This window comes from Oncorhynchus kisutch, linkage group LG19 (assembly GCF_002021735.2).
Source record: "Oncorhynchus kisutch isolate 150728-3 linkage group LG19, Okis_V2, whole genome shotgun sequence".
Lineage (NCBI taxonomy): Eukaryota > Metazoa > Chordata > Actinopteri > Salmoniformes > Salmonidae > Oncorhynchus > Oncorhynchus kisutch.
In genome coordinates this window covers 43,853,033-43,878,659 of record NC_034192.2, presented here as the reverse complement: position 1 = coordinate 43,878,659, position 25,627 = coordinate 43,853,033, and the positions used below count along the sequence as shown (strand labels likewise).

At 43.6% G+C, this 25,627-nt stretch overlaps 1 protein-coding gene across 11 annotated transcripts in view; it reads left to right on the top strand.

The window, feature by feature from the left end:
* The window catches only part of LOC109864863 (LIM and calponin homology domains-containing protein 1), a 148,829-nt gene that overhangs the window by 108,794 nt on the left and 14,408 nt on the right, over window positions 1-25,627 (top strand). For 4 of the 11 annotated variants that reach the window (XM_031797573.1, XM_031797568.1, XM_031797569.1 and 1 more), the window contains exons 8-21: window positions 2,846-3,137; window positions 14,003-14,041; window positions 15,586-15,712; window positions 15,859-16,019; window positions 16,272-16,758; window positions 17,766-18,101; window positions 19,552-19,663; window positions 19,945-20,075; window positions 20,359-20,464; window positions 20,691-20,771; window positions 22,953-22,984; window positions 23,572-23,694; window positions 24,958-25,050; window positions 25,328-25,492. In XM_031797573.1, the coding sequence (XP_031653433.1) occupies window positions 2,846-3,137; window positions 14,003-14,041; window positions 15,586-15,712; window positions 15,859-16,019; window positions 16,272-16,758; window positions 17,766-18,101; window positions 19,552-19,663; window positions 19,945-20,075; window positions 20,359-20,464; window positions 20,691-20,771; window positions 22,953-22,984; window positions 23,572-23,694; window positions 24,958-25,050; window positions 25,328-25,492 (2,285 nt within the window). The remainder of the gene's footprint in view (window positions 1-2,845; window positions 3,138-14,002; window positions 14,042-15,585; window positions 15,713-15,858; window positions 16,020-16,271; window positions 16,759-17,765; window positions 18,102-19,551; window positions 19,664-19,944; window positions 20,076-20,358; window positions 20,465-20,690; window positions 20,772-22,952; window positions 22,985-23,571; window positions 23,695-24,957; window positions 25,051-25,327; window positions 25,493-25,627) is intronic. The other 7 variants (XM_031797571.1, XM_031797570.1, XM_020452879.2 and 4 more) reach the window with 5 other exon arrangements.

The window sequence follows — 25,627 nt, the reverse complement described above, 5'->3', positions numbered from 1 at the left end:
CTTGCACAAAGGCGGAGGTAGCGGTCCTGCTGCTGGGTTGTTGCCCTCCTACGGCCTCCTCCACGTCTTCTGATGTACTGGCCTGTCCCCTGGTAGCGCCTCCATGCTCTGGACACTATGCTCACAGACACAGCAAAACTTCTTGCCACAGCTCGCATTGATGTGCCATCCTGGATGAGCTGCACTACCGGAGCCACTTGTGTGGGTTGTAGACTCCGTCTCCTGCTACCACTAGAGTGAAAGCACCACCAGCATTCAAAAGTGACCAAAACATCAGCCAGGAAGCATAGGAACTGAGAAGTGGTCTGTGGTCACCACCTGCAGAACCACTCCTTTATTGGGGGTGTCTTGCTAATTGCCTAGAATTTCCACCTGTTGTCTATTCTATTTGCACAACAGCATGTGAAATGTATTGAAAATCAGTGTTGCTTCCTAAGTGGACAGTATATATATTCAGTATATATATTCAGTATATATATATATATATATATATATAACATTTAGCAAACGCTCTTATCCAAAGCGACTTATAGTAGTGAGTGCGTACATTTTCACATTTGTTTGTACTGGTCCCCCGTGGGAATCGATCCCACAACCCTGGCATTGTAAGTGCCACATGGTACCAACTGAGCCACACAGGACCACATTGTGTTTGCTATTGGTTTGTAGGGAAACGCTTAGTTGATATGTTTGCTATTCATTTGTAAAGATGTTTTATTATTGGTTTGTTGCGAAAGGCGTTGAGAGGTTTGTTTTTCTATTGGATTGAAAGGAAGCATTGAGTTGTTGGTGGGGGTTTTTTTATGCTGGGTTGGCCATATAGGTAAAAATTGAGTGGTTTTAGTGAAATTAATTTAGTGAGGCCAGCTGTACGTTAAAGATGTTCACTGTCCTAACCACAGTGCCTCGCCCAGGCCATCTCCAGCCCTGGGCTCATCTAACTCTAATTGACTCTGGAACAGTTCCAGGAGACCTCCTGGAGGCCCACACACTTGGTCTGAGAACAGCAGGACAGAACAGAGATCATTCAATGATGAGGCTCCCAATCATGACTGTTTATACAAATTAGCTACAGTTTTCCATGGTCCAGGCCTTCCTTAAGCTGCTATCACCATTCTGCTTTCAAACTCACTGTGGAAGCTAACTCAGAGGATTTTAATTTCATCTCCAAAAGAAATGTGATAATGGCAGCCCTCTTTTGTCAGGGGTTATTTAAATCAACGCACACTGTGGATAAATAGACATCTTTGTGTTACTAGCAAGAGGCCACTTCTGTACTCTCTTCCCTATTCTAGTCTTCACTCTTCTCTATTCCTCCCTCTTCTATTCTTCCCTGTTAACAGTAGTCCACATGTTGTTTACATTTTAGTAATTTAGCAGACGCTCTTATCCAGAGAGACTTACAGGAGCAATTGGAGTTAAGTGCCTGGCTCAAGGGCACATCGACATATTTTTCACCTAGTAGGCTCTGTGATTCGAACAAGCGACCTTTCAGTTACTGGCCCAACATTCTTAACCGTTATGCTACCTACCATTTACTGGTAACATGTGGTTTTCTGTTGACAGGAGACCACATGTTGACAGGAGACCACATGTTGACAGGAGACCACATGTTGACAGGAGACCACATGTTGACAGGAGACCACATGTTGACAGGAGACCACATGTTGACAGGAGACCACATGTTGACAGGAGACCACATGTTGACAGGAGACCACATGTTGACAGGAGACCACATGTTGACAGGAGACCACATGTTGACAGGAGACCACATGTTGACAGGAGACCACAGGTCAGTTGGTATGGGCTGCACCACATGTTGACAGGAGACCACATGTTGACAGGAGACCACATGTTGACAGGAGACCACAGGTTGACAGGAGACCACAGGTTGACAGGAGACCACAGGTTGACAGGAGACAACAGGTTGACAGGAAACCACAGGTCAGTTGGTATGGGCTGCATGCATTAGTGGCACCTGCTTATGGTTCCAAATTCAAGCTGTTGAAGGGTTAAACCCCTCCACTTTACAACCTACGGTCAATTTGAAGCAGAAGTACCTTAAGGCCTGTATAGTCTTTATCTGTCAAAAAGTGAATGTTTGCATCCCAAATGGCATCCTCTGGGCTCTGGTCAAAAGTAGTGCACTTTGAAGGGGAAATAGGGTGCCATTTGGGAAGCATAAATCTCAAAGTGGAGAAGGGCAGGACCTTAAAGGATGAATTTATGTGGCAGAGAGGGAGGGAAGACCTTAAGCGATGAGGTTCTGCACAACCAAATGTTGGTTAATTTGATGGTTGACAAGAGCAATCAAACAGTATCTACCTTCGCCCATAATAAGTATACTGTACAGTTTGTTTAAGAAAGCCTAGAAAGGTGCATAGGTGGTAAAAGAGAGACTTCACTGGCAGACTGCTAAGTCACATGATCATCTAGGCCAGGTACTGGGGGACTCCTGAATGTACTGGTGTTCTTTTTAAACTGATTCTTGTGGTTTATTTCCATTTTAACGGTCTATGGCTATATCAGACTCAGAGCTCTTAAAGGTACAATCTAGAAAGTTTTCTGCTGTTCAATGGTCTGTTTAATTGATACTGGGGTGTTTCTAGCTTACCTCTAGACCACTCTTAGTAATGTCTATCCAAGTTGAGAGGTCAGTGGTTGGATCGCATCATTCAAATGAAAACCAATGAAGAAAGTGGTCCTTTTAGACCAGGATTGGGAAACGCTGATGTCTAATTTTAAAAACCTAAGCAGTTATTTCTCTTTCTCGGTGGGTGAGGCAATGTTTCATGGGGGTACTGTGGTGGTTTAAGTCAGTCTCTCCCTCGTTTGTACCCACCAGGCCGTGGCAGCGACTCAGAGTCCGACGCCGGACCTCACGGGGGCAGGAAGCTGCCAGACGTGCGCAAGGATGACATGCTGGCTCGGCGGACCTCGGTGAGCGAGCCCCGCGTGATGGTGCCCTTCAATCAGTACCTGCCCAACAAGAGCAACGCCAGTGGCTACGTGCCCACACCGCTGCGCAGGAAAAGGGGTGACCACGAGAGCCGGGAGGAGGGCAGTGGAGGGGGTGGAGGCAGCCGCAAGAGCTGGAGTACCGCCACCTCGCCCATAGGAGGTGATATACCCTTCAGGTGAGCATTGGTGATGTAATAAAAGTGATTGATAGATTGGAACAGAGCCTACTACCACTACTAAGTGGAATGCTAGTATGGATATTCGATCGTAGCCATGGTGTAATTTGGTAAATGTGTTGGCACTCTTTTCTCCAGGAAAACTTGATATTTTTAACTCGTATGTATGTCACTTGCTACACTTTGACAGACCAGTTTAGACAGACCCAAGGCAATAGATAGTGGGGGGTGTTTCAATAGCAGTAGGAGACCAATATGCTAATATTGTATTTGTCATATATTGAAAAAGTACCTCTCGTACTCTATTGTTCAAAATGATAACTGTTCTCCAAAATACTCATCACCACTCGATTGGTGCACACACCTTAGCAGCTCGTTAGCCTAGTGTTCTTTTTTAGCTACAGATAACACGAGCCTAATGGGCCATCTATCTAAACATTAGCCAAAATGCTAATGGTTCGTTCTGTTATTAGTATTGAGACAAAAGAAACTCGGAGCCCTTATTCTATCTTTTCTAGAAGTGTCGGCATGTGATGATTTACTGCTTCTCTCCGGAACACAGATATGTTGTTTCTTCCACCAGACCTGACACAGCACTTCGAAAACCGCTACCGTCAGCCAATTTTCCTTCATATTGTAATTCCCCCAACGCACAAAGGATACTGGGAATGTCTTGTCTGATGTGGAACATGCATGTTTAAAGAGATTTTCCTGTACTTTTGTATACTATTTAGCCAGTAGTTCTGAAAGTAGTTAATTAGTTAGGTCATTTTCAAACGTAGCACGCAATTTTCCAGATATGCAGACGTGCACCACTTCTTTGCTCGCTCTCTCCCTCTGCTGTGGGTGTGTCATGTGTGTATTGATAGCTGTATCTGTTATGGTGAGAGGCTGAAGCTCATTGGTTACGCTTGATTTGCTAGGGGGCTGGCCCACATGGGGGAAAATGTGGCATCCAGAAAAACAGTTGTTTTCAAACTAGGAATTCTGTGGCTAATTAAGGTAAAACAGTAATTCTGCTCATAGATTATTAGTGTATGAACCACACATTGACACATCCAGCTCAAAGCGTGAGGTTTAAAAAATATTTTGTAGTCACCAAAGTTCTGGAGCATAGTAAAAATAAAAATAAAATTTGTACTGTTGTGGCATGAACAGAGTATCTGATATAGACCAGATGTGTGTTTGATTGGCCAAGGCCGAAGCACTCAGAGAAAAGCCAGCAACAGGCAAGACATTTGCTATGCAGACACAGATAGGTGACTCTTAAAATGTGTGAGCCACTTTGGCTACTATATGACCCTGTTGAGTGTTGTTAGAAACCAATATCAAAACAGCGTATTGAGGTTTTCATGAAACTAAAATATGGCTTGTTTCACTCATCTTGATGAGTTGAAATCTGGTTTGTGTGCGCTTATGAGCATGTGTGCGAGCGTGCTTTCATGTGTGCACACAGAGTACATGCATACATACTGTACAAACACATACATACATAAACTCAGCAAAAAAAGAAACGACCCTGTCTTTCAAAGATAATTTGTAAAAATCCAAATAACTTCACAGATCTTCATTGTAAAGGGTTTAAACACTGTTTCCCATGCTTGTTCAATGAACCATAAACAACTAATGAACATGCACCTGTGGAACGGTCATTAACACACTAACAGCTTACAGACTGTAGGCAATTAAGGTCACAGTTATGAAAACTTAGGACACTACAGAGGCCTTTCTACTGACTCTGAAAAACACCAGAAGCAAGATGTCCAGGGTCCCTGCTCATCTGCGTGAATGTGCCTTAGGCATGCTGCAAGGAGGCATGAGGACTGCAGATGTGGCCAGGGCAATACATTACAATGTCCATACTGTGAGACGCCTAAGACAGCGCTACAGGGAGACCGCACAGACAGCTGATCGTCCTCGCAGTGGCAGACTACGTGTAACAACATCTGCACATGATTGGTACATCCGAACATCACACCTGCAGGACAGCTACAGGATGGCAACAACAACTGCCCGAGTTACACCAGGAACGCACAATCCCTCCATCAATGACCCTCCAGCATGACAATACCACCAGCCATACTGCTTGTTCTGTGTGTGATTTCCTGCAAAACTGGAAAGTCAGTGTTCTGCCATGGCCAGCGAAGAGCTCAAATCTCAATCCCATTGAGCATGTCTGGGACCTGTTGGATCGGAGGTTGAGGGCTAGGGCCATTCCCCCCAGAAATGTCTGGGAACTTGCAGGTGCTTTGGTGGAAGAGTGGGGTAATGTCTCGCAGCAAGAACAGGCAAATCTGGTGCAGTCCATGAGGAGGAGATGCGCTGGTGGCCACACCAGATACTGACTGTTACTTTTGATTTTGCCCACCCCCCCTTTATTCAGGGACACATTATTCCATTTCTGTTAGTCACATGTCTGTGGAACTTTTTCAGTTTGTCTGTTGTTGAATCTTGTTATGTTCATACAAATATTTACACATTTAAGTTTGCTTAAAATAAATGCAGTTGACAGTGAGAGGACATTTCTTTTTTTGCTGAGTTTACATGCATACATATGAGTGTGTTTGTTTACACTAGACGTCACCTACTAAATCGGGCCTTTGCTCCAACAGTACATCTGACCTTGTTGACATGGCATGGTTTGACTTTAAGCTTATTAGTTAAACCAGACTTTAGATGTAACACCTACACACCACTCTCACACGATGACGAATACAGGCTTCGTAATACGCAGGCTTCGCAATAGTGTTGGAAGGATGACTGGCTTCCAGCTGGATTCATTCAGCAAACATCGTATTCCCTCTACGTGTGTGTCTCAATGCAAGGTTGTAATTGGAAAGAGTTACACCTGTAAGTGGAAGTCAACAAGGAGCAAGGAGCAAGTGTGAGCAGAGCAAGCAAGTGTGTCTCTGTGTGTTTACATGTGGGTGTGCAATTGTAGATCCTAAAGTCATGCTAACCCTATCTGAGTAAATGTATGAGGACGTGTGCATGTGTCAGTGCATTTCTACACCTGTCTGTGCGCTTGAATGAGATCATGAGATTGGCTTGAGCTTTTCACCGAGGTCATCGGGTCCCTGACCGACCAATACCAAACAGCACATTATTCTTCTTCATTCAGCTTGTTCTGCTTTTCAGTGACTATTTATTCAAATGTTTTGAGATTTTTATTACATCATTATAATGTGTGATCTGTTAATATGCTATTTTTTTTCCTTACACATGTTTCCATTGGCGTGTTGCTTTCTGGTGAGTTAAATTTGGATCCACCCTATGAATAGGTCTGCTTTCTCTGGCCTCGATATCTGAAGACCTGGCTTGTCACTATGTTGGCTGACTAAACACACTAAAGATGAAATAGGACTTGTGTACAGGGCATGTTCCAAGTCTGTGTCCTAAATGGCACACTATTCCTGATATAGTGCACTGTGGGCACTGGTCAAAAGTAGGGGCACTATATAGGTAATACGGTGCCATTTAGGACATACCCAAGAGTTATTCTGGGGAGGTCCGAGGAACATTCCAAACATAAGCTGTGCTGTGGCCTAGTGTTTTTGTTGGCGCTGGACACAGCTGCCCTCTTTCGCTGCATGTGAAAACCAAGCTCAGAATTTGGTGTTTTGGTGTTTGCCAGGAGTCTGCAATGTTTGTTCTTTATATTTCTGAGTCGCTCTATGTGATCCTGGCAGTTGTTTTGACATCCGTCCTGTAGCAACTTCTTATGGCCTTATGCCTGTTAGTTGTTTGGTTACTGTTGATAACAGTTACATTCTAGTCATTTAACATACGCTCTTATCCAGAACGACTGTCGGTGCTTTCAACTAAAATCAAATCAAATGTTATTAGTCACATGCGCTGAATACAACAGCCTTACAGTGAAATGCTTACTTATGAGCCTATAACCAGCAATGCAGTTTTAAAAAAAACATAAGAATAAGAAATAAAAGTAACAAGTAATTTAAGAGCAGCAGTAAAATAACAATAGCGAGACTATACAGGGGGGGTACCGGTGCGGGGACACCGGTTAGTTGAGATAATATGTACATGTAGGTAGAGTTATTAAATTGACTATGCATAGATGATAACAACAGGGTAGCAGCGGTGTAAAAGAGGGTGGGGGGGGGGGGTAATGCAAATAGTCTGGGTAGCCATTTGATTAGGTGTTAAGGAGTCTTATGGCTTGGGGGTAGAAGCTGTTTAGAAGCCTCTTGGACCAAGACTTGGCGCTCCGGTACCGCTGTGATGCACTGGGCCATTTGCACTACCGCCTGTAGTGCCTTGCGGTCGGAGGCCGAGCAGTTGCCATATCAGGCAGTGTTGCAACCAGTCGGGATGCTCTCGATGGTGCAGCTGTAGAACCTTTTGAGGATCTGAGGACCAATGCAAAAATGTTCTCAGTCTAATGAGGGGGAATAGGTTCTGTTGTTCCCTCTTCACGACTGTCTTTGTGTGCTTGGACCATGTTAGTTTGCTGGCAATGTGGACACCATGGAACTTAAAGCTCTCAACCTGCTCCACTGCAGCCCTGTCGATGAGAATGGGGGGCGTGCTCGGTCCTCTTTTTCCTGAAGTCCACAATCATCTCCTTTGTCTTGATCACATTGACGGAGAGGTTGTTGTCCTGGCACCACATGGTACAGGAGGGGACTGAGCATGCACCCCTGAGGGACCCCTTTTTTGAGGATCAGCGTGGTGGATGTGTTGTTACCTACCCTTACCACTTGGGGGCAGCCCGTCAGGAAGTCCAGGATCCAGTTTCAGAGGGAGGTGTTTAGTCCCAGGGTCCTTAGCTTATTGATAAGCTTTGAGGGCACCATAGTGTTGAACGCTGAGCTGTAGTCAATAAATAGCATTCTCACATAGGTGTTCCTTTTGTCTAGGTGGGAAAGGACAGTGTGGAGTGCAATAGAAATTGCATCTTTCGATCTGTTGGGTCGGTATGCAAATTGGAGTGGGTCTAGGGTTTCTGGGATGATGGTGTTGATGTGAGCCATGACCAGCCTTTCAAAGCACTTCATGGCTACAGACGTGAGTGCTATGGGTCGGTAGTCATTTAGGCAGGTTTCATTAGTGATCTTGGACACAGGGACTATGGTGGTCTGCTTAAAACATGTTGGTATTACAGACTCGGACAGGGAGAGGTTGAAAATGTCAGGAAGACACTTGCCAGTTGGTCAGCGCATGCTCGCAGTGCACGTCCTGGTAATCCGTCTGGCCCTGCGGCCTTGTGAATGTTGACTTGTTTAAAAGTTTTACTCATATCGGCTGCTGTGATCACACAGTCTTCCGGAACAGCTGGTGCTCTCATGCATGTTTCAGTGCCATTTGCCTCTCGAAGCGAGCCTAGAAGTAGTTCAGCTCGTCTGGTAGGCTTGTGTCCCTGGACAGCTCTCGGCTGTGCTTACCTTTGTTGTCTGTAATGGTTTGCAAGCACGGCCACATCCGACGAGCATCAGAGCCGGTGTAGTATTATTCGATCTTAGTCCTGTATTGACGCTTTGCCTGTTTGGTGGTTCATCGAAGGGCATAGTGGGATCTCTTATTAGCTTCCGGGTTAGAGTTCCACTCCTTGAAAGAGGCAGCTTTAGCTCAGTGCGGCTGTTGCCTGTAATCTATGGCTTCTGGTTGGGGTATTTACGTACGGTCACTGTGGGGACAACTGCATCAATGCACTTATTGATGAAGCCAATGACTGATGTGGAGCACTCTTCAATGCCATCAGAGGAATCTCGGAACATATTCCTTTCTGTGCTAGCAAAACAGTCCTGTAGCTTAGCAGCTTAGCTTAGCATCTCATTTTGTCTGTCATAGTTGAAGTGTACCTATGATAAAAATGACAGGCCTCTCATCTTTTTAAGTTGGAGAACTTGCACAATTGGTGGCTGACTGAATACTTTTTTGCCCCACTGTATTTCCTTTCGACAGAGATTGACCTAATGAAGAGTATTTTTCTGATTTGATCACCTAAGCAACATGGTGCTATTGGCAGAGTCAATATTCACATAATAAGAAGGAATTCCCCTCGACCGCCCCCACAAAATGGGGAACACAAAAAAAAATCCAGTGTAAAAGAGCCAACTTCGTCAACATAAATAACAAAACATGCCAAAAATCTGATGTGGTGTTCAATGTATATGTAACCAGGTCAAAATCCCTGACATGCAGTTCACAATACTCCCACTTAGGGAAATGGAGCCTGCGATAAGAGCCCTGTGGCTTCAGGCTATTCACCGTAGGAGAGTGGGAAATGTGGGGACTCGGTGTCCAAGTAGACTACATGTAGCTATGTGTGTGGAAAACATTTAATCAGAGGTAAGACATTTGACTTGTTTAGTACAGTCCGTTTGCACCCACTTACTACTTGTAGCTGTAGTCTGTTTGTAGTCACGTGGCTGCTAGCACCGTCATGAAAAGGGGCATGAGGGAAGCCCTACAATATAGTTGCCAACCATATTTTTCAGTGATATCTTTTATTGGCTCTTTGATATGTTGCTAGAAGTTGCTAGATTACCTTTTGTGGTTGCTGCAACGAAGTCACCGTACCAATTTGCGGTCCCCGGTCTAGCGTTTTTTTTGTCCCCTTTGCCGCCAGATCCCCCTCTCCTGGTGCTTCTCTGCCTGTGTGTGCGTCGTTGCTGTGGCTTCTGTTAGTTTGCAGCAGAATTCAGTGGGAAAAATCGCTAAATGCAATTAAAACCATAGAAACCCTCGTTGTCAAAAGTCCCCAAAGGCAGCCTGAAAAATTGTTGAATTTGTCGCTAGAATCTTTTACCAATAAAAGTCGATGAAGGGCTGAAAACTCGCTAGATATAGCGACAGTCGCTAAGTTGGCAATACTGAGATCGGGAGAAGGCAATGTTTAAAAGTAATCTTTAGACATGTTGTACAGTTCCTAAATGTTGTTTTTAGTTTACTAAAACAAGCAGATTACAAGAAAATTGCATTTAAATGTTTTTGCTGTGAGTCAATGGGGTAATCTAGGTAACCACAGGTTGTTTTCCCCAGAGATGGGCAGGGCTGCTACGATCTATCTAATACCGAATGGGTCTATGGCACTCGTTGGAGATAATCAGCAAGTCACTATGCTGCCTTTTGTATATTGGAAACACGTTGATTTTTCAAGCACACACACACACATTTGATATAGACGCAGCCTTGCACGCACATACCAAATACTTGCCATTGTCTAGCTAGCCTACCCATACTGTGTTACAGTATTTGACAACCCACCCTCAGGAAGTAGGAAATGAGGGGTCCTACCACCGCTGACCAGGGCTGGGATATGGCGTACCCCTCTCATTGCCTGAAAAGATGTACGCATTCTCAATGGCACACATTAGATATTTTTTTCAAAGACAGAAGACATTTTCAATGGTAACGGTGTGATAATGAAAATGACTCTGGTAGAATGTAAGGCCTAGTATAATATGAGTGGGGAGAAAAATCATTTTTAGTAAGCAGACTAGCTATAGCTATTGTGGGTTTTCTCCCAATACAATCTTTGTGAGTCACTAGTGTTTTTTGTCTGCTTTTCTTCACAAATCTACCTTCCAGCTGTACTAATGTGAGTTTTTATAATAGGATATTGTGTTTGGGTATGATTCTGTGTTTGAAATGGTTCCACAACCCTTAAGAACAAACCCATTCGAGTCTATGCCAATGTCTTTATATTACGATTATTACAGGATGGGCACGGTTATCTAATATCCGATATCTGAATGGATGTTATTATTCGATTACTTGAGTGAGTTCTTTTTTGGATCACTTTTTTTGTTCAGCCTATTTTAATGCTTTGTTATGAATTAAATTATATAAATATTGTTACCTGCAAGGATATACCATGTCATTTGAGATACTTAATAAAACAAACTATTTAATATAGTTTTTAGTGGCGTATTTAGCCCTCCAGGCTGCCCTGACATCGGTATGCTATTTTCCCCACTTCAAATAGAAATTACAAGCGTGCACCGAACAGAGTTTCCAAAAGACCTGAAACTGATCAATGTATGACACTCACCAGAAAACCTTTTTGTAACAGAATCAATTATATTATGGCGAAAATCAGACTTCTCTTTTACTGTTGGGTGGTTCCACCTCCAAAAAGAACAAGGAAGTGTTTTGACACTGACAAGTTCAGATTGTTCTGAAATAATTTGTTAGAAACAAGTAAGATAAGCATTTGTGGAACATAATTCCTTAGAGATTAAATTATATTTCAAAAAAATTAAGCTAATTTGTTGTTGTGCCCAAATAGGCCATTTTAATTCATAAGATTCAGATAATATTCAATAAATATAGTACCAAATAATTTTCTAACAATGAGTAAGACATGAGGAATCCAAAGAAATTGGCAAGTCACCCACAGACCCCCCCACACCTCACGTCAATCTCACCCCAAAAACAAGTATACAGTATCAGTTCTCTGTCTCAAGAAGTATGAAGCTGCGGATCGGAGTATTGTTTCTTCATCCTATGTAATGTATTCTCAGTTCATTTGTTTTTTTCCCCCTGTTCAGAGAAACTAGTAATTGAAGTTTTTAGGTTTATGTCCCATCCATCATCCTGATATCACCAGATTTTAACCGCTAGATGGTACTGTTCCTACTATTAGGTGGACAAAGTTTGAAGAATGTGTGGTCCAAATTGGATGTTGGGTACTATAATTATTGTATGAATCCTTAAAAATATTTATGGTCAATTTGGGTGCAATTAATTAGCTTAAGATCTCTGAGAAAATGATATTTCCTCAAAATAAAGTTGCTGAATGATCTGTTTCTAACTACAGAAACCATTTCAGAACAATGGTAGGTGTCATGGCTTGATGAAATAACATGGAACGACCCTGTTGCTTTTTGCCAAAATCGACTGGAGATAGCAGCCTTCCGCTGTTTACCTCTGCCATGTGCATTTGCGTAATTATGATTGGTCAAGAGACTTTAAAAAAAATATATATATATTTAAACTATCTGGATATCCTAATTTTGTTTTATTATGTTATTTCAATAGTGAAATTATTTAAAATGCCCTACGACCTTGGTCAATGCTAACCAAACCACTCTCTCAGCAGTAGCCCCGTCCGCTCATGCTCCGAGGAACTATACCGTCCGTCATCCCTGACAACCAGCCCCATGACTACCTCCATCATCGTGACGAGCCCCCTTAGCCCCAGGGCCAGCCTGGACACAACCAGGAAGTTCCCTCCCTTGATTTACAGGGAGAAGGCAGGGCAAAAGAAGGTGGGGCTGTCCATATCCCTAGCAACAGACACGGGGAGGAATGACGACATATGGGCTCGCCGTGCCCTTACCTCGCCAAAACACGGCGGCACCACTGGTCCAAACCAGTTCCTGCCTGTTCCTTCAGCCGGGGCAACCACCACGCTGACCATCACCTGCCAGGGTCGCATGGGCAAGTCGGAGGTTGAAGGTCGCGAGGGCAACAAACCGGCAGTGGGGAAATGTCCATCTTGGCTTGACGACGACCTCCCGCCAATGTGAGCTTGTCGTTCATTGACTAGGATTCAGAGACCGATACAAAATGCTCAGTTGGCTAAGGGAGGAGCATCACACCATAACAGCCACAACATATTGGGTTTCTCCCAGCCTACACAGATCAGATACAGAGAACTACATTACCTGTCATCCTTCAGTAGACGTTTAGAAATCCTGCTTCATACGCATGTGGCCATGACCTCCAGCAGTGATGCACACCTCTGGATGGCAAACATGAAGAATGCATGACCTTTCTCTATTTATACTTTATGGGTTTTATTTGTTCATTTGGGTGTGTATGTTTTTGCGCATGTGAAGAAATGACAGTGACCTTTTAAATAACCTTGCATGGTGACCTCTGAAATTTGACCATTTCCAATACACACTGGTTACAGAAACTCCCTCAATCATATTTACATTGTATTACTTTCTTAGCTTTGTCCAAGGAGTGTTGCTATTTAATAATTGTTGAATATACAGGGCTGCGCATGTATGCATGAATGTGCCTAAACACTTGCAGATATATGCATACATGGTAAACGTATTACATAGAGTAGACTTAAACTCTATTACTAGAATGCACTGGTAGTAGTAGAAAAATGGCCTTTCGCTCTATGTGGCAGATATGACAAATACATACAGCCCGTAAAACAATTTATATGCTGTCCGTTTCATAAGACCGCTCGTCACTGCGTCTCTCCGTCTTGTGGCCAGTCTTAATAGGACCACAAGACACACTTTAACTCGCATCCTTCCCAATGTCAGAAAGGCAGCTTTTAAAAGCCCTCTGTGGCCTGGAACTTAAACCCAAACCCGGTTAACCCAAACCTCCAAATTGCGTATTGTTCTGGCGAAAGACGAAGAACCCCATCTTTGAAGATGCGTTATGAGCAGGCTAATAAAATATGCATGCTTTTTAATGCTAGTTTTATTTTAGACTGCATCATGAGATCATTTCCATCTGCGCCATACAATATTCTGTAGAGGCCTATATTAGTGCAGTGAATTCAGTGTTTTTTTTCTCCCCAAGTGCTGAGCTGGCTGTGTTCTTGTTTAGAGTGCCACCTTGTGTTCAAATGGACACTGTTTTTATCAATCTGTAGATCTAGCCAGAACAACTTTACTGTAAACCCATCGTTCTGATATTTAAGACAGTAATTGCTCATTTTGTAATAATACTGAACCTATAGTAAGTATCTCATTAAACTTACTCATAGAGTAAACCTACAGGTGTTTTCAACACGCCCCCTATATTCCTTATCACACATTCTCATATCTGTATGTATTGCGTTGTGTGTCCAGATCTGTATGTGTTGTAGTTGTGTGTTTGTTCATTAGTGTTTGTGCTCTTTCTCCATGTCTCTGCTTTCGTAGATTCAGTCACAGAGCTGCTAGTGTATCAGATGACCCAGAGTAAGTAGTTCTTTGTTACCCATCGGCAGCACATCCCTGCTAAACCACACCTGCAAAGTATCCCATCAAGTATCCCAGCTTCTAGACATGTCTATCTGTAAGGAGCTGATGGGTGTAACTCTGGACTATTGGACTTTTAACCATGTTACACCCATCCTATTCATTTTTATTTGCCAGAAGTTGGGAGGGACTAGCGGTTGACTTCAAATTAAGATGCTTGTGTTTGTAACCAGCTTCTGTCATCTGCATGTCTCACACTCACTCTCAGAAGCAAATGCTGGAACTCTAGACGTGCGCATGAATCCTAACTGCAAGTGTGCACCCGAAAATGTCTGTGAGCCACTTATCCAGCCTCACCGAGTTGGTGTCTCTTATAGCCTTCGAGGGTCTACTGTGGAATAGGATGAACCTAGATCACTCTCCTGTCTTGTGGACAGCTCATAGTCTCAAACCCCAAACCCTAAGCAACAGCAGTGACTAGGGTCTGATTTCAATGACGGACTCTTTTGGCAACTTCGATAAGGGGGGAAGAAATTGTTCTGGGGTGGGTCCTCTTCAGACAGACAACTCTTCTTTTTTTTAAATCAGGAGGCAGACATGCCTGAATGAAGATTCAAAACCAAAGTTTGCATGCAAAACCTTGCAGTGGTTTTACATTAACATTTACATTTGAGTCATTTAGCAGTCGCTCTGGATAAGAGCATCTTACATTAGTGCATACATTATTCTTTTTGGGGTGGGGGGCACCATGGGATTTATTTTTGATACTCTTTGAAGAGGTAGTGTTTCAGACATTTTCAGATGGTTAGTTTTAGTGAAGGTAGTTGATGTAAACTAGCCACTTGCGAAATGCACTCATTAAAAATAACCTCTGGGATCTCCATCTTGCTAGATACTATTTAGTATTTAAGTGGATAAGATGGTGACGTAGGCAGAGACTTAGTTCTTCTATGACAAACTCATGTTCTATTACATGCAGACGCTGTGAAGCCAGAACATTTGAAAACTGTGGAAGGCTAGAGAGACTAGAGAGCTCACCATATGATGCATGTCGCATACACTCACAAACAAGTATATGTACACAGTATGAGGCTCTCACTGTGGTTCTCAAAACAAAACCTGGATCAAATGTAGAACTGATGCTCTGTGCTGTTGTACAGATAGGCTACTGTATATATGACCTTTTGATAGCATGTTGCTTTACATGTTATAATCTGCCTTTAATTATTAACGTTATCGCTGCTGCCTTCTGTTTTGCATGGTTCAACACAGTATAATACAAACTAATATATACAGAAGAGTAATATCCAATAATATGTGTGGTATTGTCAGAATCATGGGTTTGAGAAGGTGTATCTGACCATCGACTCGGTTTGACCTTTCCTGAATGAACTTTCATCACTACGGCAACTCCAAACATTACTCCATCTTATGTGCCTTTAAAATAAAACTCTTTCTGTCTCTACCGTATACATGACTTTTCTCCCAGTGAATCTCTCTATAACTCCTTTCATATCCTTGTCTTCTCCTTTTTTCCCCCTCAGGAGTGTGAGTATGATTGACATGCGTTGTGAGGAGGACGCCATCTTGCCACACCACAGCCAGGTGCGCCACGAGCTCATGCACAACCAGTACAACATGATGAAGGAGGAAGAGGACCACTGGCAGGATGTAAGCACTCTCTCACACACGCATACGCACATGCTAATACACTTTTATACACACATTTACACTTACTCACACTTTATCATACAGTTGCACACACACACCTACACATTCAAGCATTCATACAGTCACATCTACTGTCGGTCTGTTAGGACCTAGCCCGGTGGAAGAGTCGCAGGAGAAGCGTCTCCCAGGACCTGATTAAGAAGGAGGAAGAGAGGAAGATGATGGAGAAGCTGATGACTGGTGAGGGGGGGGCCATCTCTCAGAGGAGGAAGAGCATCAAAACCTACCGGGAGATTGTTGAGGAGAAGTACGTCACAAGGAAATCCTCCATTTTAGATCGAATCCTGGTTTCCATATTGTTGGTTGTCTCCATGTGCAGTATAGGCCTATAGCTACTCTCTTCTCTCATAGCCTGTGTTTTTTAATCTCATCCTGGCCTCGACCTATTTTATAATTGCATCAGGGGATCATAGCATGTTTCAACAATGATGCATTTGTCAGTGTGTAGCCAGTCACATGGCCCCTGTCTCATCTTGTCCTCCCGTCTCTCCTCCCCTAGGGAGCGTCGTGAGAACGACCTCCGCGAGGCCTACCGGTTGGCCCGCACCCCTGAGGAGGCAGCGTTGGTCCTCCACCGCTACGCCCAGCGCTTCACCATAAGTGAAGCGGTGTTGGAGCGCCTGCAACTGCCCAAACTGCTGGACAGGAGCATCTCTGAGGATCCCACCGCTACCACCAACACACGTCTCACCCTCACCCCCACTTCCTGTTCTCCCACCCCCACCTCCCCGGAAGAAGATACAAATGGCCCCCTGAAGTACCTGAGGCAGCAGTCGCTCCCGGCACCCAAGTTTACCGCTACTGTTGAGGCCCAGGTGGTGGGGTTCCCCCAGGGTTTGTCTCATCGCCCCCAGATTCGGTCGCGTAAGCCTGAACCAAACCCCTCGATCCGGGCCGTCTCACCCAAGTCTGTACCTTTGCTGATGCCCAAGCCTTACAATCAACCCAAGGGCATGCAGATGCTGGTGGGACCCAGGCCAGGCAAGGTGAGGCACAAAATGCCAGCTAATGGCAAGGGTTTTATCAGTGTTATCACTAGTGTATTTTACTGTAACATTGTGTTTGAACAAAGGTTTAAATTACCAGGGGGGCCGTGGGCTTGTTCGCCACTCATCCCTCAAAGTAGTTTGAATGTTTTGTTCAGCCTAGTCTTCCAAGGGCACACAAATGTATTGTGTAAATGGAACCCTGATCTTGGCATTTAAATTAGAATAGAAGACAGAAACCATGGAGATTAGGTGTCATGTTTTCAGACAAAAAGATAGAAATCCCTTTTCCTTCTTCCCCGAAGTCTGTTGCAACATCTCAATTCAGCATAACAGGATGTTCATTTTCATCCTCAGAGCCATTTGCCAAATGGGCCTATTCCAAAGGAAGATAACATGCTTTGGGGTTATTATGGGAACAAACCGGGACTTCTTTCACTTCTGTGTCTGGAATCTCTTATTTGGAGCTGAGGGGAGCCTGAATGGGGGGCTCTGTTCCGTATTGACTTAAGAAGTTGACAAGTAGTCCCTCTCAATGTGAAGTGGGTCTCTGGGCAGACAGAGGACCACACAGACTGAGGGGGCGATTCTGGGTAGTGAGTCCCCCTTCATTCAACAACTCCCCTGTGTGTCTGGAGTACTCTGTGCTCCTCACACATGCATTACAGCCTTTCATTCCGTCCCAGCATGTTATCGGGCTAGCTGAATAGCTTATAGGCCAGAGTTACATGAATGAGTTACGGTTTTATTTACAACATGGGGCAACTTCCGGTCTGGGTGGTCTGGAGTAGAACTGTGTGGTCATAATGCAGTCGTTGCTGTGGAATTTGGGAGAGTTCACCCCAGTTGACTGTTCTTGTATTGCTGTCTGAAGGATATTTTTGGCGTGGATGCAGTATCTCTAAAATTGTGTTTTAAGTGTTGGATTTTGACATTGAAATGCATCTTTGTAGTATGTATACATGTGTGTGTTCTCTAAGCCTTCAGTCTCTAACCTGTGTACTCAGGTGGACGGCTTGCTGCGAGTGAACGGCGACATGGGAAACGATGAGGTCACCACTCCAGAGAGCGAGGGAAGGACCTCCCCTCTACGGTTCTACCCCTCCCCTGCCACACCTACAGCCTCCTCTGATGGTTCTGACACACACCCATGTGAGGCCACTCCCCCACCCACACATAGCCTCTCCCCCAGGGCAAGCCCATTACCAGCCATGCCAGCTGTGGCACAGTGTGGCACAGGCACTGCAGTGACATCATCTTCAATGCCAGGAGAAAGTGATGCCCAGAAGAAGGATAATGCACAGGAGTCTACCCCGCCTAGCCGGCCCACCTCACTGCCCTCGGTGAGCACTCAATATATGCAGCCAGCCGGCTTTGTTTCTGTGGAAAAAAACATACGTTATCTAAAAGGTCTGAAAAGATTTGGAACAATGTAAATTGTGGCTTGCATCTCGACAAACTGCCAGTGGTGTAAAGTACTTCAGTAAAAATACTTGAAAGTACTACTTAAACCTCTTAAGGATCCGCCCCCTTTTTTTTGGTCTAGAATGACATACCCAAATCTAACTGCCTGTAGCAAGGATATGCAAACTTTGAAGTTTGTTTAAATGTTAAATTAATGTAGGCGAATAAAACACATTAGATCTGGTAAAAGATAATACAAAGAAAAAAACATGAATTAATTTTTTTTTATTGTACAATCTTTAAAATGCCAGAGAAAGGCCATAATGTATTATTCTAGCTGAGGCACAATTGAGATTTTGGCCACTAGATGGCTGCAGTGTAGGTGCAACATTTTAGACTGATCCAATGAACCATTGAATTTCTGTTCAAAATGTTGTATCAAGACTGCCCAAATGTGCCTAATTGGTTTATTAATACATTTTCAAGTTCATAACTGTGCACTCTCTTCAAACAATAGCATGGTATTATTTCACTGTAATAGCTACTGTAAATTGGACAGTGCAGTTAGATTAACAAGAATTTAAGCTTTCTGCCAATATCAGATATGTCTATGTCCTGGGAAATTATCTTGATACTTACAACCTCATACAATCACATTAGTCTAAGTTAGCTCAACTGTCCACGGGGGACCCAGCAATCCTGTCATTTTTTGGGGGTATCTGTACTTTACTTTACTATTTATATTTTTGGCAAGTTTTATTTCACTACATTCCTAAAGGAAATTATGTACTTTTTACTCCATACATTTTACCTGACACCCAAAAGTACTCATGACATTTTGAATGCTTAGCAGGACAGGAAAATGGTCTAATTCACACACTTATCAAGAGAACATCCCTGGTCATCCCTACTGCCTCTGACCTGGCGGACTTACTAAACACATGCTTCATTTGTAAATGATATGAGATTATTGAAGCATGCCCCTGGCTATCTGTAAATTAATAAAACAAGAAAATGGTGCTGTCTAGTTTGCTTAATATAAGGAATTTGAAATGATTTATACTTTAACTTTTGATTCGTAAGTATATTTTAGCAATTAAATTTACTTTTAATACTTAAGTATATTTAAATCCAAATACTTTTAGACTTTCTCAAGCAGGATTTTACTAGTTGACTTTCACTTTTACTCAAGTCATTTTCTATCAAGATATCTTTTACTCATTTATGACAATTGGGTGCTTTTTTCACCATTGCAAACTGCTGACTGAAAGCCTACATACAGTCCATAGATAGGATAAAGCAACATTGTGTCAGAAAGGTCATGACTTCAACAAAAGGAAGGAGGAGGATGCATAATCAGACTATTTCTTCCTGTGGGTGTCCCTACAGGAGCTGCAGAGCACAGAGTGTCTTGTGGAGGCGGGAGGCAGGTCTGCTGCAGGCCCACTGGGGGAGGAGACCAATACAACAGAGACTGCAGTACAGCCCTCTCCAGCTACAGGTCTGTTCCTATGTGTTACCTAGGAGACTAACTGCTGCTACTCTGACACCTAGTGGTGGCCATTTATATTGTTTCTATAACCCATCAAATCCTTTTGCTATTTGATGTGCATTCTAGTAATTTATTACTCATTGTCTGATTAGCAAATGAACACTTTAGGCTGTTAAACATGGTCTTCCTGTGGTTAAAGTCACATTAGGACACACTGTCTGGGCTTACCGTAGACTCTGATGCAGAGTCTTGCTCTGATTCACCTAGACATGTGTCCGTCTGGTTTTCAGAGTCACAACAAGCTCCCAAAGAACAAACAGAAGTGTGTATGAATGCCACAGCGACTAGACAGAACACCACTGTCCTCCGTCCAGTCCTATCAGAGCACGCCACACAACAAGCTCAACCAATGACCGCACCGGTGAGATCACCTGCCAACCAATCAATGGCCCCCAATGCTGCGAATAGTCCATCATTTGCACGCTGCTCTACCTCAAGCAGAAGCCGTACCCAGGAGTGTTCAGCGCCATAGAACTTTCAGATAGAAATGTAGGACAGACCTGATTCTATACTGTGTAGAATAGGATATCACAAACTCTATAAATTAAATTTCTCTCTGCTAAGTTCGAACTATAAATATTTTTGAAGAATCCTCTGGTCATGTTTTGATCATTGTGTTTCTGACTTTTCTGGGATGATCTTAGGTCAGTGAGCCCAGCCTGGAAGCGTCTCAGAGAGCAGATGAAGTTGCTACCTTGGCTGATCCAGGACCTGTCAGAAACAAACCACCATGTGAAGCTCCCACAACAGGTAATCAAAATTTGTTTTGAGAACAGAATTAACCTCAAACTGCCTTTTTGACAAAAGTCTTTATTTCCCGCAGCCCTCTCAGCTATCACACACCCAACACTTTTTTTTTCTTTGCGTCTCCAACTGGCACTCTGTTTGCTTGTGAACTCTCTATCTATCCCCTCCTTTTCTCCTCCTCACCCCCTTAACCTCCCTCCTTCCTCCCCTCTCCTTGCTTGTGCTGTAGAGCTGGCTAACAGTGCCAGTTATCCACCAGCAACCGGCAACCCTAGGTTAGGCCTACGTTGGGAGTTCTTCACCACGCCAGGTAAACTGCTCACTGTTTAGTTGAGCTTGCCTGTAACCCTCTTTGGGGTTCATTTACTCATACATAGTACAGGGTTTCCCCATGGCTTCCCCGGAGGCTGGGTGACAGCATTGGAAACCTGTTTCCTCACTCTACTGGTTTTGTCATTTACTATTGGAGTCCTGTGGACTCTTATAATGCTGTAATTACTATAGTAACAATGTTAATACAACATTGCTACGTATAACTACAGTGTTACTAATGAACTGAATGTTTTCTCAAGATTTGAATCAGACAACTTTGCGTCGGAGGTAAAACAAATGGAAGCATCATTACAAATGTTTGGGAGAGTTGTTGTTAAACAGTCTGATGATTTAAAGTTGTTCAGGGGATGCAACACATACAAAAGCCCAGACAAAATGAGTGGACATGTGTTAAAGCACTGTGCTGAACAACTGGCTGGTGTTTTTAGACATTTTCCAATCCTCACTCGATCAGCAGTATGTGCCAGTATTGTGGAAAAACTCAATAATTATACCCATTCCTAAAGCATCTTATCCCTCTGTGCTGAATGACTACCGCCCTGTCGTCTTGACATCCTTAGTAATGAAATGCCTTGAGAAACTTGTGAAAAGTCATATTCTCAGCGTCACCCTGAAGCTTCTCGACCCATTTCAGTTTGCCTATCCGCCTAGCAGAGGAGTTGATGATGCCATTCTTACCCTCCTTAACATGGTCTATAGACATCTAGAGGGTGTCAAAACCCATTTAGGGTTCTGTTTGTTGACTTTTCTTCTGCCTTCAACACTGTTTCCTTAGATGGGGGGCTGGTTTTGTGGCTGTTGGACTTCCTGAGCCAATGCTCACAGCGAGTCAAAATAGGTCCCCACGTGTCGGACATTCGCAATACCAACACAGGCTCTCCTCAGGGATGTGTTTTGTCCCCACTCCTGTACATCTTGTACACTAATAGTTGTACTAGTTCCCATCCTAACAGACACCTCGTTAAGTTTGCTGATGACACTGCCTTGATCAGCCTGTTGCATGATGATGAGGAACATCATGGCCCGGTCCTAGATGACTTTGTAGAGTGGTGTGAGGAATCACACTTGGTCCTCAATACCAACAAGACCAAAGAGACGTGCATAGACTTCAGGAAGTGTACAACACCTACCTCTGCAACATCTATCAGAGGTCAGAATATAGAGGTTGTAATGTAGAGCAATACAAATACCTCGGTGTCCTCTTGGACAATAAGCTTCAGTAGAGTAAATGTACAGACCTGATCTACAAAAAGAGCCAACAGAGACTGTACTTTCTCAAAAAGCTGGGATCTTTCAATGTACACTATACTGACTCTGTTTTACAAATCTTTCATTGAGAGTATTTAAACTTTTGTATTGTTTGTTGGTTTGGTAATACCACTGTCAGCCAGAGAAATATGCTGAGGATTATCACTACAGCAAGCAAGGTACTTTGTGTCAAACAGACAGGCCTGGATGAGATCTTTAAGGTCAGGGCCTGCCAAGGCTCACAAAATCATTTTAGACCCAAGCCACCCCCTGTACCCAGAATCTGAATTACTCCCCTCTGGGCGCAGGTATAGGGCACCCCTCAGCAGGAAAAACAGAACTAAACAATAAGTTGTGCCAGGTGTGATATTCCTCCTAAATAGCTTGGGCTAACGTACCTATCGACTCAGTAAGACCAGCAGGCTAGTCTTTTAAAAAAATATGTTTTATTGGTATGTAACTGTTATGAAAGTTGTATTGTCAATTTTGTTTTGTATTTAAACGACACTTTAAACGTGTACATGACACTGCAACAAAATTGTAAGTAAGAGTTTTAAATAAATAAGAGAAACTTCTTGTAAAGTGTTAAAGAATTGTTGAATGTAGATTTTTAGTGTACTTTTGCAGAGGAAACTGGAATTGTTAGCCACTCAGTAATGACAAATACCACACAGCTTGTAGCTTTTCAGCAACTCAATATTCACCTTCTCACCTAGATTTGTTCCCTGCCACCTTTCGCTTCATTCCCTCATTCCTTTACCTGACATTCATTATTTAAATAGCTTTTGCGTTCACACAAAGACAGTGGTAATGCCTAAAAAGCTCATGTCCACTCCGCATCAGTTCCTGTGTTTTGAACGATGTTTGTTTTCTAACCGACTACCTTTTTCACTGTATCTCTATTTCATAGAGGGGGCAGAGCAGGAGCGTGGTACAGCAGCGGTGAGTCCATTCTAACTGTTCCATCTGCTATAATCTTTCCTGGTAGAGTTCTAAAGGGGGTTTTACTAGTTCTCATCTGGTTGAGACAAAAAAAATGGTGTGAATACCGTCCCAAATGCATAGGATACAATGCATCTTAACAGACAATCCAGGGTTGTGTTCATTAGGGCACACAGTAACAAAACCGTGAAACCAAAACAAACTTTTCTTATTGGGCAAGTTCATTATTGGCTCTGTTTCACTCCATTTCAGAGCGTGTTTTTCCATTTTGTCTACTGAGCACAATCCATTTGTTGTTTTCTAATATATTTAGGACCTCCCTAAAACCCAGTGCTTGATAGGTTGAGCCAATGAACAATGACCAATCAGATGAGGATTATGTACAAAGTGCCCAGCCTTGCTCTTCATCCCCTCATCTTTCGCTCTTTTCTCTCTCCTTAGTAGGACACCTTTGGCTAGCATGGACATAGTGCTGTTGTAGATCAACTGTCTCCTCTCTTCCCTTTCTGTGGATGTGTGTGTACTTTGGTTTATGAATATGTGGGTCGGCGTGTGTGCGTGTGTGAGCTCTGGGTGGGCTCTATCAGGTCACGCAGGTGTCATCCCCGGTAGTGGCCCAGGCTAAGCGGGGTGACCGCTGGTCTTGGGACCCAAATGAGGAGCGAAAGCGTCAGGAAAGGTGGCAGCAAGAGCAGGAGCGCATGCTTCAGGTAGAGTTAAGCTACTAAAGACCCAAAAGCTAGGCCTGATTTAGCATGCTGCAAAATACTAAATAACAAAAGCTAGGCCTGAGTTAGCATATGGCTAATAATATGTTAACAAAAGGCCAGAGTTAGCATGCTAAAGCTAGGCCTGAGTTGGCATGATGTCCTATTGACTTTAGCTAAAGATAGGCCCGAATAAGCCTGCTGATTACTGAATCGATGGTCTGCAGCACCAGTTAAATTTACCCAAAGCAGGTGCTAACTTTCTGTTAGCTTGCAGACACATTTTAATTAACCACAATCCTGCTTAGTCATCTGCCTGCTCTGAGTCTGAAGTCAAACCCTAATGTGCTACTCACTGCTGTGCACACAGTGGCCACACAGCGGCAGCATTGCACAATAAAAGCTATGTGCTATGGCATGACCTGCGTGTCTCTCGCCAGAGCCCCAAATCTTCCGCCAGTCAACTTCGCTCTCCTCCTCTACCTACCCGTCATAGGGTGTCTCAATACTCCAAATAGCCTTGTTTTCTTCATCCTCACCTAACCTATATTCTCAGATCTATAAATCTACAGATGAAGGTGAGAAGAAAAGAAAGCCATTTTAGACTATTGAGATCCACCCACAGGGTTTGCTTTGCTGATGCATGAACCCTTGTCACCTTAGACTCCTAAACCACCTTGTCAGTGCATGGTGTGTCTGTTTCTTTGGTTGGCAGCTTTTTTAATGTATTTTCTCTCTTTTACAACCCTCATCATACACACATGCTATGTTTGTGTATGCCCACTTTTTCCTGTCACATGATTGGCTCATGCTTCTCAATGGTACTTAAGACCTGAACTAACACAATATATTTATTTTAGATGAAATCCAATGTTAATGGATAGTTCATTCGAAATCTAAGTTAATCAGATGTTTTCATATTTCAAAAGGAGTCTGAAGATGAGTCTTCCACATTTCACACCATCTTTCAAGGAAAAAGGCACATTTTTTACATTAGTTCCTTGTTGATACAATCCCAACATGTTTTGCATGTCAGCAGTCAAGTTTTCAAGACATTGGATTTTCATGAAGCAAAGTGTCATGAGCCATCATGTTTTAGGGAGTGTGATAAGTACTTTGTTAGTTACTAAAATACGAAAAGTGGCAAATCCCGATATGCTTTATGGCCAGGTATGGCCCAATAGGCATCTTTTCTGACCATCCGTCTGTCTGTATGACATGTCATCGATGTTGAATGTGTGCCATCTCTTGTTGCCATGGTAATAGGAGAAGTACCAGCATGAGCAGGAGAAGCTGAAACAGGAGTGGGAGAGAGCGCAAAGAGAGGTGGAAGACGAGGAGAGGAGATACCATGAGGAGGTGTGTTGAGTGAGTGTGTGTGTGTGCGAATATGAAAGTGGCTGCTGAATGAATACAAACCCAAATTTCTCCCTCCCTCCCTATTTTTCTCCCTCCCCCCTCCCTATTTTTCTCCCTCCCTCCCTCCCTATTTCTCTCCCTCCCTATTACTCTCCCTCCCTCCCTATTACTCTCCCTCCCTGCCTATTTCTCTCCCTCTCTATTTCTCTCCTTCCCTCTCCCTCCCTCCCGCACTCTTTTGCTCCCGCTTTTCCTCATTCCCTCCCTTTTTCCACAGGAGCGAAGGATACTAGAGGAGACTGTGGCCCCTCTGACCCCCCTCTCCTCCACCCTGCCCTCGCCCATCCGGGGGGACACCCCCGCGCCTATGGACCCCCAGGACACCATCGTCCGGTCGCTGGCCGACTGGGAACGCAAGCAGGAGCTGCTGGAGAGACAGGGGGTGAGAGGAGAAGTTATATTGGGTTACCTTTCAAATTAAAATAACGTGTTTTAAATATGTATATGCAGTGCATTTGGAAAGTATTCAGACCCCTTGACTTTTTCCACATTTTGTTATGTTACAGCATTATTCTAA